The sequence below is a fragment of the Meriones unguiculatus genome, chromosome 7, assembly GCF_030254825.1.
Source record: "Meriones unguiculatus strain TT.TT164.6M chromosome 7, Bangor_MerUng_6.1, whole genome shotgun sequence".
NCBI lineage: Eukaryota > Metazoa > Chordata > Mammalia > Rodentia > Muridae > Meriones > Meriones unguiculatus.
This window is the reverse complement of record NC_083355.1, coordinates 8,461,063-8,479,715: the sequence shown is the minus strand read 5'-3', so window position 1 is coordinate 8,479,715 and position 18,653 is coordinate 8,461,063. Positions and strand designations below refer to the sequence as shown.

Genomic DNA, 18,653 nt, shown 5'->3' with positions numbered 1-18,653 from the left:
ATTGTGCAGGCTCAGAAGCAAAAGAGCAACACTGCAGCCTGCAGAGTGGGGCTCCCACAGGAAGGACCGCACATTGCAGCTAAGCCACCAGGTGGCGCTCAGTATTTGAAGGAACACTGAAATAGGAGCTATCTACAGCCAAGTGGCTTATAAATTCAGAGATAACCCTCCTCCCCTAGGCAAATAAAATTGCCTGGGCTTTTGTTGTACATAGAGCAGGAACACTGTTCTTGCTAGAATGTCATAAACAAACAGCTTATTTAGATATCCATCTATTGCTGCGACATTCACCTCAAAATAGTGACGGTGGTGAATGGGAAAAGAACCCATAGGCTGGGACACGGGGCTTCTGAGCGCGTAATACTGTTTTCTCTCTACGTTAAGTAGGTATGAATGCTTCAACAGTAAACTTTTACAAAACGAAGGGCCATGAACTGACTTACTAACAGCAGGCCAGAATACCCAAGTTTCCTTACTGGGTCAATCTTAGGGGGTCCAATACTCGGGTATCATGGACTCCCCTCAGATCTCCATCGCAGGAGGACTGTAACAGGGGAGACATGCTTTGTGACTACTAAACAGTAAAATAAGATGGAAGACCCAAGGAATTAACCAGCAATAAAACAAACAAACGCTTTAAGAGGCAACCGCGCAAGGGGGCTCTTTCCGAACAACAAACATGGATTCAAACTCGTCTTCCTATAAAGTTTCATTTGACCAACGATCCTAAAAACTAAGGGGCAGGGACTGCTGCACCCAACCATCTCTGCCTTGGGGCTGCCCACAAGGTCGACCACAGCTGTCACTCAGGTGTTCAGCTGGCAAGGCCAGATGATTAGGAAAGGGTCCTAAGGCCCTGTCCTGGCTGATGGGACGGTCTGGCCAGGTACAGGTGCGCACTCAAGAATGATGGCAAAGCGACATGGGTGTGTCTTTACTATAATTGGGCCCCCTGTGAAGCTCCTGTCTCCCCAGGATAAGGTTCGGGTGCGACCCAAGGACCAGGCAGAGTGGGAGCAGGGAGGAGGAGGGGAAGGAGGAGAAGGGAAGGGAGAGAGGAGGAGGCTGTAATAGTAAAACAAACAAACACCCAAGCGCAGCACTGCCACCGTGGCGCAGGACCTGGGACCATCACCGCTCCCCACCCAGCGGAACTACTTCCGCCCCCATCCAAGATGGCGAGGGGGCGGGGCGGGGCGGCAGGCGGAAGCGGCCGGCCGATCTCTGGCTTTGGCGCCATGGCGGCCACGGCCGCCTCCCCCGCGCTGAAGCGGCTGGACCTGCGCGACCCCAACGCGCTCTTCGAGACTCATGGAGCGGAGGAAATCCGCGGGCTGGAGCGCCAGGTTCGGGCCGAGATCGAGCACAAGAAGGAAGAGCTGCGGCAGATGGTGGGCGAGCGGTACCGCGACCTGATCGAGGCGGCCGACACCATCGGCCAGATGCGCCGCTGCGCGGAGGGGCTGGTGGACGCTGTGCAGGCCACCGATCAATACTGCGCCCGCCTCCGCCAGGCTGGCTCCGCGGCGCCCCGGGGGCCGCGAGCCCCGCAGGTCAGTCCGGGACCCGAACCCGCCACGTCCCGCCGCCCTCAGCGCCCGGCGGACCCCACCCCTCACCTTCCGCCGGAGGAGCCCGCCCCTCACGCTGGTGTGTGCTCTGGCGGAGCGTCTGCCGGCCTTGCTCGGGACGCTGGTCTGCTCCGGAGAAGTCGACCGGCCTTTTGCTCTAGGCGCCTTCCCGGACTTCCGGACGATTCCCTCGCCTCCCTTGGGTTCCCAGCGCTCTCCTTCCCTTTTAGCTGAAAACGCCAGGGGTCTCTCGACAGTCAAGAACAGATCTCCCCCGCTTGCTCACACCTTCCCGTCAAAGTCGTTCATTCCTCATCCCACCCTGTACCTGAGCCTGGAGAACTGGGGGAGGGAAGCCTCGGCTGTCAGGCCCTCCCCCTTTTAATAGGTGAACAATTTCATTTTAGGCCACGAAGGCTGGTCTGGAAAACTCAGATGATCCTGTCGTCCTCCCCTGAAACATTAAAGAACGATGGGGTGGGAAGCACACCCTCACATTTGGGTGTTGGCCTAGGAAGGAACAGAAGGCGTAACGGGAGGGTAAATATTTTTTACCTGGGAGAATTTACCTGACAGAAGAGATTACAAAAGCACTCTAGCCCTCATTTGGAGGTAGTTTGTTCATGCTACCTGGGTTTCAGAAAAATCCAAGCCAAAAAAAAAAAAAAAAAACCAAACAAACAAAAAAAAAACACTGGGGGAGTATAATGAAAGTTCGCAAAGACGGCTGGCAATATGTCAGTCTTATCACTCCCCAAGCTGTTCGTTAAGTACAGTCCCCTTCCCAAATGACCGGACTTAGCTGCTAACTTCAACCATATTGGCCTTATTTTAGAAATGTATGATTTTCATAGTTAGGGCTGGCGCATTTCTTGGGCAGCCCCACACCTGCTTTTCTCCTGTCAAACTACAAACCGAAGAAGCCTCCCAATTTCTTCCCGAAGCTTACATTCTAATCAAAGAAACCCATGGGAAGTTGAATTTTTTTTTATGTAAATAATTTAGAAGAGCAGTTGAAGATATTTTAGCATAAAAGTGGTTAATCACCAAAATAATTATGTCCTTTTAACATGATAGTATTGGGGGAAGTGCCTTCGGTGTGGCTCCTCCTCAAAAAGGACAACTTACGTCTCTGGCCAGTTGTGCTGCTCTAACAAAATATTTGACACTGGATAATTCATAGGAATAGAAATTCAGTTTCCCACAGTATTGGGGCCTGGGAAGTCCAAGACCAAACTCTTAGCATCTGGTGAGGACCTGCCTGCCTCACAAGGCAGATGGGGAGGAGCATAATAGAGCCAAAGCTGGTCCAGCCCCCTTACTGCCCCCTTATACAGTACTAAGGAGGACAGGAGCTTGAGGTATGAGGGCAGACTGAGAGGCCTGAAGACTGAGCCAGATGAAAGTTTGTTGCAGGGGTGGTAAAAAACAGTCAGCACAGCAATCTTTGGTGATGTCAAAGAGGGAGGAAGGTAGGAAGGCTGAGGGAAGGAAGAAGCTTGCATAAAGGCTCGCTCCCACCCATAACCAGATGTTGGCCCATGTCAGACCTCAGTGCTCTGAAGTCTAGCTTAATGAAAACTTCAGATTTTCCTTTTGTTTTTTTCCACCACCACCCCCCCCCCCCGCCCCCTATTTTCTTTAAACACAAGGTTTCTCTATTTAACCCTGGCTGGCCTGGAATTGGCTGAGTTGACTAGGCTGACTTCAAACTCACAGAGATCCTCCTGCCTTTGCCTCCTGAGTGCTGAGATTAAAGATATGCACTGTCACACCTGACAAAGCTTCAGATCTTAAAATATCCCCCAATGTCTCCCCAAGCCTGTGTAAAGGGGTCCATGCTTTTGTTTGCTCTTCTGACATCCCTTCCGCCCCGCAGCCACAGCCATCGTCGGAGAAATTCTACAGCATGGCTGCCCAGATTAAGCTGTTGTTAGAAATCCCTGAGAAGATCTGGAGCTCCATGGAAGCCTCCCAGCATCTCCAGGCCACACAGCTCTACCTGCTCTGCGGCCACCTGCACAGCCTGCTCCAGCTGGACTCCTCTAGCTCCAGATACAGCCCCATTCTCTCGAGATTCCCCATACTCATCCGGCAGGTGGCAGCAGCCAGCCACTTCCGGTAAGTGAGGGTGCACAGGCTCTCCAGTGGTGTCTGGACCTCACTTAACCCCCTAGGGTGTCACCGGGTCTGTCTTCTTTCCTCATACACTGAGGCACTTCATCCAAAATGTTCGCCATTCCTTGTTGATGTTTATGAGTCTTTCTAGGTCAACTATTTTGCATGAGAGCAAGATGCTGCTCAAATGCCAGGCTGTGTCGGACCAGGCTGTGGCTGAGGCCCTCTGTTCCATAATGCTCTTGGAGGAGAGTTCTCCCCGCCAAGCCCTCACGGACTTCCTGCTGGCCAGAAAGGCAACAATTCAGAAGCTTCTGAATCAGCCTCACCATGGTGGGTGATTCTTCAACAAGGGATGGAGCAGTGTGCCACGGGAACCTGAGGCACAGTCCTGTGTTCAGCCTTACTGAAAAGAACTGCTTAAACGACGGTGGGATCTTCTTACAGGTGCTGGCATCAAGGCCCAGATTTGCTCTTTGGTGGAGCTGCTGGCTACTACCCTGAACCAAGCCCATGCGCTTTTCTACACTCTACCGGAAGGTGTGCTGCCAGACCCATCTCTGCCCTGTGGCTTACTCTTCTCTACCTTGGAGACAATCACCAGCCAGCAGCCCACTGGTGAGCTCGTAACATTTTTCCTCATTCATAAACTCATCTGCCATATCCCAGCTGCTGTGCCAGGCTCTGGGGATAAATCAGTAAACTGGGAAGATTGAGACCCCTGCTTTGTGGGCATCATAGTTCAGTTGAAAAAGCAGATGCTGAACCCCCAGAGGTTGCTGTTTGATGCCAGTCACAGTTATTGCTGTAAATGCAAGGTCTTGGTTGCCTAGGAACACTGGAAAGATCTCCAAAAGCCAGGTAGGACTTCCCTGGGGAAGTGATGGCACACTGAAAGCTGAAGGTTGGGAGGAGTTAGTGAGGAAGGGAAGAGAGTTCCATGTAAAAGAAAGAGGAGGTTCGAAGCCCTGAGAAGAATGTTAGTATATTTTAGGAGCTGAAAAATACTAGCAGCTTCTAGAGTGAGGGAGAAGAGGCCGGGGACCTGGCCTGGCCAAGTAATAAGCATCCACATGGGCCAGGTATGGGAGGTTGAACTTTGCCCAGAGATCTGGGTACCCTCCCATGGCCTTGCAGGCATGGTATGCCCCCTCTGCCATCTGATCCTGTGCATCCCATTCTTCACTGGGGTAGCATTTTCCCAGTTATAATTAAGTGTTTTCATGTGGCAGAGTGATACTGAGCGCTAAAGGGAGGCTGTCAGTATGATCCAGGGTCAGACATAGGGCTTGGATGAAAAGAGAGCCACAGAGATGGAGCTAAGTGGACATCCATCTCTGTTGAGAGGACTGGAGATGAAGGATAGCTGTGAAGCACGTGGGAAGGGAGGTATCCAAGAAGAGGAATTGGGTTGGGGATGGACTTATATTTGCAGATGAGACACTAGAGAACACTAGAGCCTGAAATGGGACTGAGGAGTGAGCAGGTGTTCCCAGAAACACACCTGCAACATGCCTGCAGATAGCAGCATTTGCAGCCACAAGGATGGATATATCCATGAGCAGAGAAAATGACGGAGTCAGATCCCTGGGCTCTTAGGACTACAGGATCATGTGGAACTGTCAACAAAGTGACAGGAGGAAGTCAAAAGTAGAAGGAAGTGAGTACAGGACAGGAACTACCAGGGGCTTGTTTCCAGGTTAAAGTGAGCATCAGACTCACCTCTGAGTTACACCACCTTACTCATGCTTACACACACACACACACACACACACACACATACACACAGAGGCATGTGTTCATCCCTCTAATGAAAGCTGAGTACTGACTGACCTGCCCTGGTATAGGAAAACAGACATATAAGGTTACCTTGCAAGGCCTTTGTGTTCTAGCCTGAGAGGCCTCTTACAGAGTACAGTGAAAGGCACTGCCCAGGGAACACAGCGCAGACCTGTGGGATGACCAGGACACAGGTTTTCAGTTGTTCCCTTAGATCTTCAAGGAACGTAGGATGCTGAAAAGAGGAAATTAATGGTTTACACTTTTCTTTGACTACTTAAGCTCTTATTAAAATGTCAAGGACTGATGGGAACAGTGGTATGTACCTATAGTCCTAGCTACTCAGAAGGCTGAAAGGAGGACCACTGGGGCTCAGGGTTAGAGACCAGCCTGAGCAACATGGGAAGACCTCACCTCAAAACACACACAGACACACACACACACACACACACACACACACACACAGATTAAGATTGTACAGCACTCCTTCCTTCCTTCTTCCTTCCCCTTACTTCTTCCTTCCCCTTCCTTCCTTCTTCCCTCCCTCCCTCCCTCCCTTCTCTCCTTCCTTCCTTCCCCCTCCTTTTTCTCTTCCTGGCCTGCACTGTTCTTCTCAAGCAGCAGAAAGGCGGAGTTTGGCGAAGCTGCTCTGTAGAATGAGGGCCTGCCATTTCCTATACCTCCTTCATCTAACCTTTTCTGCAAATTGGTCCACGCAGAAAGGAGGTGAAGGGGACTAGGTTTTTGAAAATTCCCTCATAGGTTTTTAAATTTTTAATTTTTTTTTCTAAGAAAGGGTTTCACTGTGTAGCTCTGGCTGTCCTGAAACTTGCTCTGTAGACCAGGCTACCCTCGAACTCACAGAGATCCATCTGCCTCTGCCTCAAGCCCTGGGATTAACGGCCTGAGCCACCACCACCCAACTCTTTCATTTCTTAATATGCTGCTCAAAGCACAGCCTGGATTCTTCTCACTTGGCCTTTTCTCTAGGAAAAGGCATCAGTGTCCTGCATGGGGAGATGAAGCTGTGCAGCTGGTTCAGGCACCTTCCAGCCTCCATTACAGAATTCCAGCCAGTGCTTCGGACTCTGGCACATCCCATCAGCCAGGAGTACCTGAAAGACACGCTACAGAAATGGATCGACATGTAAGCAACTGGAAAGCATCCCCGAGGCTTGGCTTGCCGTAGAAGAGGCCACAGCTGGGAGGCGTGAGCTGAGATTCTCAGTTGCCTGAGGAATGGGCCACATGTCAGCCACCCACCCGGTACACTCTTACACTCTACCCACTTAGTGCCTATGGGACAGAATCAGGAAGCTATTTTTTTCATGGGCTGGAGAGCTGGCTCAGCAATTAAGAGCATTTGCTATTCTTCCAGAAGACCTGGGTTCAGTTTCCAGAACCCACACCAGACAGCTCACACCCATCTCCATAAGTTCAGCTCCAGGAGCATTTCGTGCCTCTGACCTCTGAGGGACCTGCAGTGAGACACACACACACACACAATTCAAAATGAAGTGAAAGATAATTTATGTTTCCGAAACAGTAAGTGGAGACTTTTCTCCGTTTGATCGAGGTCTGACCCTCTGAGCTTGTTTACCATGTGGATTCTGAAGCCATGCCATGGGGCTCTAGACAAAAGTCGGCCAGGGTACAGCCCCCCAGCTTCAGTCCAGCTAGCGATGTGCTGATGCACTCAGGTCAGAGGTTTCAAATGGAGTCTTAAGAATTTTTCTTAGTAACGATGTGAAAACCACAAATCAAGGCCAAGTATGCTAGTGCATGCCTTTAATCCTAGCACTCCAGATGCAAAGGTAGACAAATCTCTGAAGTTGAGACCAGCTTGGTCCACAGAGCAAATTCCAGGCCAGCCAGGGCTGCATAGTGCGACTTCTCTTTGAAAAGCAAACAAACAAAACCCACAGAAGTCAGAAATCCAGCAGAGCCTAAGGAAAGTGGTCTTGTTACAGGTGCAATGAAGACATTAAAAATGGGATCAGCAACCTGCTGCTGTACGTGAAAAGCATGAAAGGTCTCGCAGGCATCAGAGATGCCATATGGGATTTGCTTAGCAACGAGTCTGCCAGTCACAGCTGGGAGGTGGTGTGTGGGCGGCTCCTGGAGAAGCCACTCTTGTTCTGGGAGGACCTGATGCAGCAGCTCTTCCTGGACCGCTTACAGGTGCGCTGGACACCGCTTGGACCACCTGACACCAAGTCTAGTATGGCCTTTTGACTCTGTGACAACCTCCCTCCTTGATTAAATGTTTCCTTTCCCTGTTTCCTACACCTGGATTCCGATGCAGGATGTCCCCCTTTGCTCTCTGCCATGCTGCGTTGACAGTATTGGCTCTTTTTCTCACCTCTATGACCAAATACCTGACTGAAATAACCCAAAGAAAGATGTATTTTGGCTCAAAGTTTTGAGAATTCGGCGTATGGTCACTGGCTGGTTTAGGGCCTGTGGTGAGCCCAAACAGGTGACCAGAGCATGTGGCACAGCCTCTTCCCCTTATGGCAAACAGGAAGCAGATGGGGGTGAGTGGGACAAAGATACAGATCTTAAGAACACTCCCCCAGTGTTCTTGCTGTAGGTAGGCCCACTTCTACTAAAGTTGCCACAACCTCCCAAAGTAGTGCCACCAACTGAGACCAGCTTAACACCTGAGCCTGCGTGGACATGTCATGGTCAAGCTCTCAGGTCACTGAGTGTGGTAGAGAACATTAAGAACATTCAGGATTAATCACCATTTCAACTCACTTGGAAATTTCCACCAAGTAGTGATGACTAAAACTCTGCTCTCATTCTCTTTAGACACTGACCAGAGAAGGCTTTGAGTCCATCTCCAACAGCTCCAGAGAGCTTCTAGTCTCAGCTTTGCAGGAACTTGAGACCAGCAACCCCACATCGAATAAGCACGCTCACTTCCAGCACAACATGTCTCTCTTCCTCTGGTCTGAGAGTCCCAATGACCTGTCTTCCGATGCTGCCTGGGTCAGCGTGGCAAACCGAACCCAGTTTGCCAATAGTGGCCTCTCCATGAAAGCCCAGGCAGTCAGCCCTTGTGTACAGAACTTCTGTTCTGCCCTGGATTCCAAGCTGAAGGTTAAACTGGATGACCTCCTGGCCTACCTTCCCTCCAGTGACATGCCACAGCCCAAGGACCCCACCGCCACACAGCAGGCTAAGAGCCCTGCCTTTGACAGATATGCAGATGCCGGGACTGTGCAGGACATGCTGCGGACTGAGTCCGTGGCCTGCATCAAGTCGCTTGTGGGCTGCATCCAGGCAGAGCTGCAGACTATTGAAGAAGCCACACAAGACCAGAAGGCTATCCTTCACGGCACCAAACTGCAGGCAGTCCTCTTCATGGCCAGACTCTGCCAGTCCCTGGGAGAACTGTGCCCTCACCTGAAGCAGTGTATTGTGGGAAAGTGTGGCAGCTCTGAAAAGCCTGCAAGGGAGGCGAGGGCTCTGAGAAGGCAGGGAAAGGGGAAAGCTCAAGATGCGCTCCCTGTGCAGGGCCAGTGGCAGGAAGTGAAGGAAATTCTGCTCCAACAAAGTGTGGTGGCCTACCGGGTCTGGAGCTCAGCGCTTGTGAAAGTGAGTGACGGGACTTCTTGGGGGCCTCAGTAAGGTTTAGAGTAATATTTAATTCATAGCTGCTGTAACATGCCAGGCAGCTCTGGTGTAAAACGCTTTTCTGTTCCTCAGCCTAGATTTTACAGCATGCTTTCTTCTTACAAACCTGGACAGGGAACCCTGCCTCTTGCTCTTCTGTGCCCCCCAGTCAGGTGGTGTCTGGCATTTTAAGATGGCTACCAATGACATGCTCCTCGCTGAGAGACCTGCCCGGGGAGTGGTGCTGGCTGCCTACAACCCACACATGGTGTAACGCTTGCCAGGGCCCTGAGGAACTAAAGCGGCTGTTGTCTTTTTATCACCAGTTTCTGATCTGTGGATTCACTCAATCATTGCTTTTAAGTGATGCTGGCTCAATCCTGGCCACTGCCACCAACTGGGATGAACTAGAAATCCAAGAGGAGACAGAGTCTGGCAGCAGCATCACATCCAAGATCCGCCTGCCTACTCAGGTGAGTCCGTCCCACTGTCACAGGTACTTGGGCTGCAAAAGGGAACAGAGTGCTTTTGGGAAGCAGAATGGGGCTAGGAAGCTATTTCCATACATACCTTCTAAGGAGCAGCTTGGTGCTTTGCAGCTAGATGCTTGACCTAACAGGTCAAGGTGAGCATCCTCTGTGAGGGATACCTATGGCTTACAGGGTGCAGTTAGCAATGTGGTGATGTTCTGATCTTTCAGCCGTCCTGGTATGTACAGTCCTTCCTGTTTGGCTTATGCCAGGAAGTTAATCGGGTTGGAGGCCATGCCTTGCCAAAGGTGACCCTGCAGGAGATGCTGAAGACCTGCATGGCCCAAGTCATAGCTGCCTATGAGAAGCTCACAGAGGAAAAACAGATAAAGGTGGGTACCCAAACGTTTTCCCAAACAAACAGACCATATTGTTTCCCAAACAAATCTTAGATTTGGTTGGTTTGTACAAAAGGTACAGAATGGTATCATTGACCAACACAGGCCCTGGTCCCATAAATACTTCCATCCTATCGGGAAAGCCATTCAGCAATGATGAGTTGACCCAATGTCAAGATCAAACTGGTCATTAAAAAGGTCGTAATTCAGGACTGTGGACAGGGTAAAAAGCTTTCACAGTAAGAATGGCTGAGTTTTGGGGCCATTTGCTCATGCAGGCTCTGGGCGAGTCTTTAAGCCCTTGATCTACTCAGGATCAAATGTAAGCAGATGAGCTGCTCAGATGGGAATGGCTTTCCTCATCCATGAGCTACATCCCTCCCTGCCAGCCGTCAGGTGAGAGTAAGGGATGGGGAAGCTACGACATTTACAGGTTCCCTTTAGGGTGGAGAAGGGGGCCTAGAGCCTCTCAGCCTTCCCTGACCCTATCCTTAACTTACCCTGTTTCACTGGGAACATTTAAAGGCGGGCTGGTCCTGACTTGGGGGAGAATTTGTGTTGGTCTCTCCTGGACCTCAGAGCTCACATACTTCTCAGGCAAGAAGCCTTGCCACTTTGCAATAGCCACCTTCAGTTGAAAGCCTGTTTGTAAGATCTGGGTTTCTTCCATGCTCTGAGATACGAAGACCAGGGTTCTATTTAACTTTGAGACAACCTGGCCATGTGGATGTCAGCAGCACCTTTGAAACTGTACCAAACTGTAGTGCAAGCAGAAGCTGCAGCTGCTCAGGGAAGCATGTGAAGAACCACCCCTCACCAGCCAGCCTTCACTTGCAGAAAGAAGGGATATTTCCCATGACCCAGAATCGAGCCCTGCAGCTCCTCTATGACCTGCGCTACCTCAACATCGTTCTGACCAGCAAGGGGGAGGAGGTAAAGAGTGGCCGGAGCAAGCCAGACTCCAGGTGACTATTCCTACTGGGGCATCCCCAAGGCAGTCTCTTCCTGATGTAGTTAGTGGGAAACACCCTACTTAGAAGGGCTCCTCTTGGGATTTTCCTATTTTACAGTGGTGGAAGAGTATAGCGCTCAGTAGAAGCCCTACTTCCAAGTCTAGGATTTAGGTATTTGTTCAGGACAGCAATAAACACCATGCTTACACTGTGCATAGTACCTATGAGCTGAGTACTCAGGCAGCCCTGAGGCCATGCCAGAGGGAAACAACTCACACTGTAGGGTCCTGTGTGCTAAGCTGTGACCATCTTAGTCTTTTCAGTAGCGTGTATGTTGGCGTAGGACAGCATCCTAAGCTGAGGATCATCAAAGCCCCTTTCCTGAGCTGCCCCCAAAGAAAGCCTGCCACATCCTGCAGGTTGACTGGGTTTCTCTTAAATACCTGCTGAATAAATTCTGTAGCCAGGTAAAGCCAGCAGACTGCAGTCCTGTTTGGCAAGTGGTAGGTACGAACTGGATATAAGCCTGTCAGCCTGAGTATCTTAAGTACACAAAGTAGCTCAGCTGGGTAATTCCCCTCTGGGGTTTCTGTCGCAGTAGGAGAATAATGTTTCTAACTCTTCCCAGAATTGAGAACGTGACTGACAGGCTGGAGGCCCTCATCGACCCTTTTGACCTGGATGTTTTCACACCACATCTCAACAGCAACCTTAACCGTCTGGTGCAGCGGACTTCTGTGAGTAGGGTCCCAGCCATGCTCAGTGTGACTAGAGGGGAGACTGTCTGTCTTGGGTTCAAATTATAAGCCAAACCTGCTCCATTCTCCATGTACAAGGTAAGCTATAAATACCCATTTGGGTAAAATGCCAAGAGCTGGAATAGCCATGTTGGAGATAAGGGTTAGCAAAGTTTACTTACACAAGCCTCACGGAAATACATGCAGGATGGCCTCGTGTATAACTCGTGTGCTACCAACCTGCCAACCAACTTCAGTCCCCAGGACCCATGAGTTAGAAGAAAACTCCAGAAAGTTGTCTTCTGACCTTCATGTGCATGCGGACAAGCTGTTTGGTCACACGGGCTCTCATTGAGTACACACACACAAAGAAAATAAATGTGGGCTGGGCATGATGGTGCACACCTTTAATCCCAGCACACAGTAGGCAGAGGCAGGTGGAACTCAATCTCTAGGAGTTTGAGGCCAGCCTGGTCTACAGAGCAAGTTTCAGGAAACCCAGAGAAACCCTGTCTTGAAAACCAAAAGAGAAAAAAAAAAACTGAATTTTAGAAAAGAACTACACAGCTTTGAGATTCTCACTCATGATACTGATTAAGGTAGTTTTGAAAAAGTAATACTTAAAAAAGTATATTCCCCCAAATGAGGTTAGAGGTAACTCACTGGGGAAGTGACTCTCTCGGGTGGCATTCACTGTGCCCCTCCCTTTCTTATCTGCAGGTTCTGTTTGGATTAGTTGCTGGTACAGAGAATCAGTTTGCCTCCCGAAGCAGCACATTCAACTCCCAGGAACCCCATAACATACTGCCACTAGCCTCCAGTCAGATAAGGTGAGGAGCACAGTAGACTCTGCCTGGCCTGCTGCCTGTTCCCTGCAATGAAATCTTCTTTCTTGTCTTGAGGTTTGGACTCCTTCCGCTGAGCATGACAAGCACAAGAAAGGCAAAGGCAACCAGTAGAGGCATCGAAACACAAGCCCAGGTTAGTGCCAATAGAAGAGGCTCTCCTGGTTCTTCCAACCCCCTCCCCAACTCTGCAGCCCTACCCTCGCCAGCTCGTTTAGAAATAAGCAATTAGGCACTGTGTGGCAATGCACTAAGGCTGCTTTTAATGGCGGCGCAATAAGAGAGTACAAGGTTTTACTAGCTTGAGCTCATACAAAGATCCCCATTGACTCGAGCAAACAGCCTCAAAATAGATACCCAGACCCAGACCATAGGCTGTGAAAAGAGCACAGCCCAGGATGGAGATGGCTTCTTGCATTTTGTAGGGTGGAGGTGACGACTGTTGACTGGCACCCCAGCACTGTGATCAGAGCATGGGAAGACCGTTTTGTCTTCAGATGGTCTCGCCTGTGCCTTTAGTTGGGTGGGAGATGGGAAGAAACGTGCTTCCTCAAGCATGGTTTATTAATACATGTTTTGTTTCAGTAGGACGCCATCCATTAAGCCTGCCGGAGCCCTCCTGGGTATTTCTGGATTGTGTTGTGTACATGTGTGCTTGACAGCTTCTCTTCCCACAGCACTGTTTGCCTTACTGTTAGAATTCCAGCAAAATATCCTCTCCCACATTCCCTGCCAGCAAACCCAGTTAAGGTCCCCAGTGCAGGCAAACATCTGGTTTTAAAACCTGGAAAACAGCCTAAAGGGAAAAAAAAAAAAACTTTCTGAACTCTGGGCTTCATGACAATAGTTCCCATGTCACATGGCTGGCCTTTCCATGCTATGGCTGTCAGAGGAGCACACCATGGAAGGCACTGCATGATCACTCTTCCTGGCATGGGCCTCCTTCAGACTGTAGCTGTATCAGAGTATAACCGGCTCTGGTCCAATAAGTCCCTCAGACCCTTTACTAGAGCCATCCCTGCTCCTCAACATTGCTGCCTGTGCTGTGTGGCCTCGAGTGAGTTGCAGTGAAGGGGGAACAGGCAGGAGGCTACGGGTGGACACTTAAGGCACTTCCTCTTCATCTAACGGCAGGTTGGCCCCCCGGCACTCTCCAGAGTAGGTGACCCAGTGCATCCTGGCTCCTTATTCAGACAGCTCGCCAGTGAGGAGGAGGACTCGCCTGCACCATCATTATTCAAGCTCACCTGGCTCTCTAGTATGACGAAGTAGCAATGCCCAGGCTCTCTAATTAAATACTACCACATTGTTTTCCCTAGAGGCGCCTCCGCTCGTTTCTACACCACACCAATTTTTCTGGTTCCAATGATAGAATGTGGCCCCCTAGCAGGGCAGGGGTGCTGTTAAGCATGAGTTAAATCCTCACTCTTCCTTCAGCTATCAGGCAGCATGTGCTTCATCTGCACACCACTGCCTTGGTCATGGGGCACTGCAAGGGGTTAGCAGTTAAGCTGTTAATACACAAGTTCGTAAGACAGTTACTAGGTATTTCTTGACTTTGAGAACTGCAGTGTTCTCTGTAGCGTCTGGGGTGCAGACTAGAAGAAAACAGATACAGAAGTGACATTCTCCCTGGAAATACAAATATAAGTCAGACCATACACAACTAGAAAAGGTGCTTGACTTCTGTGGTCTTCAGAGCGGGCAACTGTTCTGTTCCAAGGGAGAGCGTTTCCATCGACAGCTACATACTAAGAGGTAGTATGGCAGTTAACTTCAGTGCAACACTGAGTCAAGCTTCCTATATTTGGGGAGAAAACTTACTTTTTTTTTTTTTTCATGGAAATTAGATATTCTTTACTAGTTTATTGAATTAAAAAAATTGAAGATCCCGCATTTTTAAGAGGCCTTTTTACATACAGTACAGCGTCTAATTGACAGTGTGGAAATCAGTCAGACGAGACTTCCTCATACACTGCCATGACGTGGATCTGATGCCCTCTCTTGAAAGAATCCTATAAAAAATTGCTCCCAAGCCCCTCTGAAATTGCAATAGTGCAGCAAAAACCCAAGTAAACAGCTGCCTGCTGACCCAGTACTCAAATATAGACTGAAAGCCAACAGGCATTTTTTTTTTCTGTGTGCAACTTTTAAAAACAAATTATTAAGTTGAAATATCCGATCTGCACAGTGCTGTCCCTTCACAGAAGGCAAGAAGCTGCCGGAGCCTCATGTCGGAGGCCGGCCTCGGTGCTGGAGGCTATGAAAGTGGGCCTCCCTCAGGGTCTGATTGATGTGGAAGTAAGGGCCTTGGCACAGGGCAGACTGCTCAGGCACCGGCTGCGGGGTGCTGGGGCAGGATCCGGGGATGATCTGGCTCAGGCTGCTCTCTGGCCCACTGGCCCTGTCTGGGCTGTTGATGCTGCTGCTGCTGCTGCTGCTGCTGCTGCTGCTGCTGCTCCCACCACTGTCGCTGCTCGAAGACTGGAAGGAAAAGAAAAACCAGGGTCATATCAGCCAATCTTCCTGCAGAAAGGCTTTACAAGGGCTTAAAATGACTCTGTAAGAGTCTTCTTTGTAACAGTTGAACAAAATTCCACCGTGTATATGCCCACACTTTCATATCCACTCATCTCTTGATAGACACCTAAGATGACTCCATTTCCTTGCTACTCTGAAGAGAATAAACACAAATATGGAAGTGTCCCTGTGGTAGGATGCAAAGTCCTTTGAATATATGCCCAGGGGTGGTATCGCTGGGTCATAAGTTAAGGAAAATGAACATATATGAGTTTTATGTGAAGATGGATACATCTTGAAATTATAATATTAATCTATCCCAGATTTTATGTGGACATTGGGTACAGCTTAAAGGGGATAGGCAATGTAACAGGAAACATGAGACATGACAGTAGGAAGGGGATTCCTGGGGACGACACAGTACAAGGATGGGGGAGAGAAGGAACAACCCTAAAAAAGTCAACACTGAAATGCCATAAAGAAATTTAATTTATGCCCTCAGACACTGGCTTCATACACACAACCCTGTCAGGTGGGAAGGGGGTGGGTCTCACTCAAGCATGGACCTTGACTCCACACCTTTCAACTACATCTTATTCCTTCCCTTCTCTGCCTGCTTGGATCATTCATTCCACCATTTCCAGTAATCAAAGGTGGTTTTCAGCTTCAAAGGAATTATCAGCTATTGGTACAGGAGATAGAAAAGGCATGCCCCATCCATAAATAAACTCTGAACACAGGTAACTGAAACCTACACTCAAAATAATGTCCAATGACCACTTAGTACAAAAAAGAAAATACACTTTCAATCTTGCTTCCAACTCATGCATGTGTGCCTGAGTATGCACCATGTGTCCTCTAATGAGCGTGACCGCGTTCACTCATCTTAAAGAAACTCCTCAGAAACCTCATCAAAGCACGTCATTCAAAAAATACCTGCCTTTTGACATTAGTATTAAAACTATCCCTCCTTTATCTAGGAAGGAATCAAAACCTGAGCAAAGGTTGCAACCCTGAGCTGGTATACAATTTTATGAAATCCTTGTTACACCTGCACTGAAATTTTACCAAAACTGGTGTCCTGCTGTTCGCTGTTAACCCCCTCACGGAAGCACTGGCCACTCTGAAGAACTCTGTTTTGAAAACCTGTGGAAAAGGGGTCTTGTGTAAGGGCAGCCATTATATCATCATTACTGCTGGCAGCACAGTGCAGCCAGAAGGGCACAGTCCTGGGCAGACATTCTGGAGTCCCTTTGTGGGCTTTTGGTGCGCTTGCCAGAACACCAGTTGTTCTCATGCCACCTGCTATGCAAACAGACGTGTGTGCCTGCTACAAGCCCGTCACCAGAGCTGCTCAGGCACTTGGTAAATATTTACTCAGCTCAATCAGGGCAAAATGGTGGTAACACATCCATGGATAGGAGCTCCACAAGGACCAACTATCTGGGCACAGGGGTCATTTCTGAGACTGACACTCCACCAAGGACCATGTATAGATATAACCTAGAACCTTTGTTCGGATGAAGCCTGTGGTAGCTCAGTAACCAATTGGTTTCCCATCGTAAGGGGAACAGGGACTATTTCTGACAGGAACTCAATGGCAGGCTCTTTGACCTCCCCACACCCGAAGGGAGGAGCAGTCCTGCTAGGCCACAGAGGGAGACTTTGCAGCCAGTCCTGAAGATACCTGATAAAACAGGGTCAGATGAAAGGGGAGGAGGTCCCCCCTATCAGTGGACTTGGAAAGGAGCAGGGAGGAGATGAAGGAGGGAGGGTGGGATTGGGAGGGAATGAGGGAGTGGGATAAAGCTGGGATACAGAGTTAATAAAATGTAACTAATAATAAAAAAAATTAAATTAAAAAAAAAGAGGCCCACTGAGGTTTCCACATAGGCTGAGCAGGAGGTGGGCACAGGGGACTAGAAATGCTGAAGGTGTGTGTCACAGCCCAGGGGGGGACTGGAGGGCAGTGCAGGCCCAGCTGAATGAGGACACAGGACACACATGCAGGGGCAGCAGGTATCAGGAAACACTTGCTGGAATATCAACACCACTCTGCACACTCCCTGCAAATTTCAGCAGTCAACAATGAAGCCAAGCAAGAAGAGGAACGGAAGGTCCCTGAGAAAGTACCACGGGCCGCAGAAAGCAAAGGCAGATTGGGGAGGGAAAGAGGGAGGAGCCTGCAGATAAGACTTGAGAAGAAAGAGAGGAGCAGTAGCAGACCAGAGAAAACATGTTCAGACCATAAGCCTGAGGGTACAAAGGGTGAAAAAGCAGCAAAGGCTTCTGGGAGCCTGGCAAGCTGTGTGACAGACAGGAAGAAGACATGATGCAGAAACTGCAAAGCAGAGAATGAATACTTTAAAGGAGGTCATCACTGTTTCTCAAAGTCTCACCAGATATGAAGTGCTGCTCCCCTGGGTAGGCCTGCCTTTAGTTCTATCTCTACCAGGTTGTGACGCCAGCTTAAACAATAACCCCTTTACACCACGGCAAAAGCTAAACCCTCTAAATACTGTTTTCTACTCATAGGCTTTAGAAAGCTGTCCAAGCAAGCATATTAATTGTGGAGTCACTCTGCTTCATAAAATCAGAACTAAGCCAGGCATGGCAGTACAGGCCTGTAATCCCAACACTCTGAAGATGAAGGTAGGAAGATCTGGAATGTAAGGCCAGCTGGGGACATCTGGGAGATATATATATCTGATATATATATATCTCCCAGATATATATATACATATATATACATATATACATATATACATATACATATATATATATATATATGTATGCCTCTCAGAAACCAAACAAAAACGATTACAGAAGTCAAGCTAAAACAAGCTAGCTCCTCAACAGCTAGCTCTCTAAAGCTAGCTCTGCTAAAGGGTGCTACGCAGGCTGCCCAGGGAGAACTCTCAGCTGTGGACCCTCGGTGCTATACTACTGACCAGCCAGCCAGGCAAGAAGTACATAGCCAACAGTGCTAAATGAGTAATGAGGAAATCAAACTCTCGGGTTATATGTGAGACCTACTCCAAGGGAAGGATTCAACAGGTACCATAAGCCCCTCCAAATGCTGGAAGCCAGGGACGTCCTAGACCTCGGCAGGGAAGCTAAATAGACATGACATGCCTATCAAACTGCCATCTCCATCATGCTGTTACAGATTAGTGCACCAGAAGTCTGGTGTAAGTTGTAACTCGTCAAGGAACACAGCCACAGGTGGGATGTCCAGATCACTGCCTCCTTCATATTGCAGAAGTTGGGAAGGAAATAATGTAGGAGCCAGAAGAAGGTGATTGAGGTAACGTGCTTCAGAACATGGCAGTGCCTGTGCAGTTTTGATCTCACAAGAGCAGTGTTTACTGGTGCAAGACCCATGCAAGAACAGATCCACCTAGGCTGGTGAGATGGCTCAGGGGTAAGGGTACTTTATTGTCATTCCAGACAACCTGAGTTCAATAGCCAGGACCCACATAGTGTAGAGAGAAAACCAACTTTCATAAGTTGTTCGCTGTTCTGCACAAGCATAACGCTAAATAAATAAATGTCATTTTTAAAAGTTAAAGATTGAAGATGGGCTGTGATGTATACCTGTAATCCCAGAAGTAGGGAGGCAGAGGCAGATGGATCTCTTG

At 49.1% G+C, this 18,653-nt stretch overlaps 3 protein-coding genes across 7 annotated transcripts in view; 1 reads left to right on the top strand and 2 right to left on the bottom strand.

Annotated features, from left to right (window-relative positions):
- Nucleotides 1-1,936, bottom strand: part of Slc39a11 (solute carrier family 39 member 11) — a 389,328-nt gene extending 387,392 nt beyond the window's left edge. Inside the window, exon 1 of one of the 2 annotated variants that reach the window (XM_060386462.1) lies at nucleotides 1,620-1,936. The gene's annotated coding sequence lies outside the window, so the exon portion shown is untranslated. The remainder of the gene's footprint in view (nucleotides 1-1,619) is intronic. The other variant, XM_060386454.1, reaches the window with a different exon arrangement.
- On the top strand, nucleotides 1,192-13,810 carry Cog1 (component of oligomeric golgi complex 1). 2 transcript variants are annotated; one of them, XM_060386450.1, is made up of 15 exons: nucleotides 1,192-1,553; nucleotides 3,451-3,692; nucleotides 3,841-4,022; nucleotides 4,137-4,307; nucleotides 6,459-6,615; nucleotides 7,439-7,649; nucleotides 8,283-9,071; nucleotides 9,416-9,562; nucleotides 9,790-9,951; nucleotides 10,795-10,922; nucleotides 11,539-11,647; nucleotides 12,368-12,477; nucleotides 12,550-12,628; nucleotides 13,081-13,115; nucleotides 13,627-13,810. In XM_060386450.1, the coding sequence occupies exons 1-14, from the start codon at nucleotides 1,239-1,241 to the stop codon at nucleotides 13,093-13,095; spliced, it is 2,817 nt and encodes a 938-aa protein (XP_060242433.1). In that variant the 5' UTR covers nucleotides 1,192-1,238; the 3' UTR covers nucleotides 13,096-13,115; nucleotides 13,627-13,810. The 2 variants fall into 2 exon arrangements, with proteins under 2 accessions (XP_060242433.1, XP_021490553.2); XM_021634878.2 differs by lacking the exon at nucleotides 13,081-13,115 and having other exon boundaries at nucleotides 1,193-1,553.
- The window catches only part of Vcf1 (VCP nuclear cofactor family member 1), a 21,306-nt gene continuing 15,385 nt past the window's right edge, over nucleotides 12,733-18,653 (bottom strand). For 2 of the 3 annotated variants that reach the window (XM_021634939.2, XM_060386463.1), the window contains exon 3: nucleotides 12,733-14,976. In XM_021634939.2, coding sequence (XP_021490614.1) covers nucleotides 14,722-14,976 — 255 coding nt within the window. In that variant the 3' untranslated portion in view covers nucleotides 12,733-14,721. The remainder of the gene's footprint in view (nucleotides 14,977-18,653) is intronic. The other variant, XM_060386464.1, reaches the window with a different exon arrangement.

What these genes read in the sequence shown, in the direction of transcription:
- Cog1 (XM_021634878.2), top strand. Translation starts at nt 1,239, where the DNA reads ATGGCGGCCACGGCCGCCTCCCCCGCGCTGAAGCGGCTGGACCTGCGC. An exon ending in GGGGGCCGCGAGCCCCGCAG is followed by an intron (nt 1,554 to 3,450) that starts GTCAGTCCGGGA and finishes TCCGCCCCGCAG; the next exon opens with CCACAGCCATCGTCGGAGAA. An exon ending in GCATCGAAACACAAGCCCAG is followed by an intron (nt 12,629 to 13,626) that starts GTTAGTGCCAAT and finishes ATCTAACGGCAG; the next exon opens with GTTGGCCCCCCGGCACTCTC.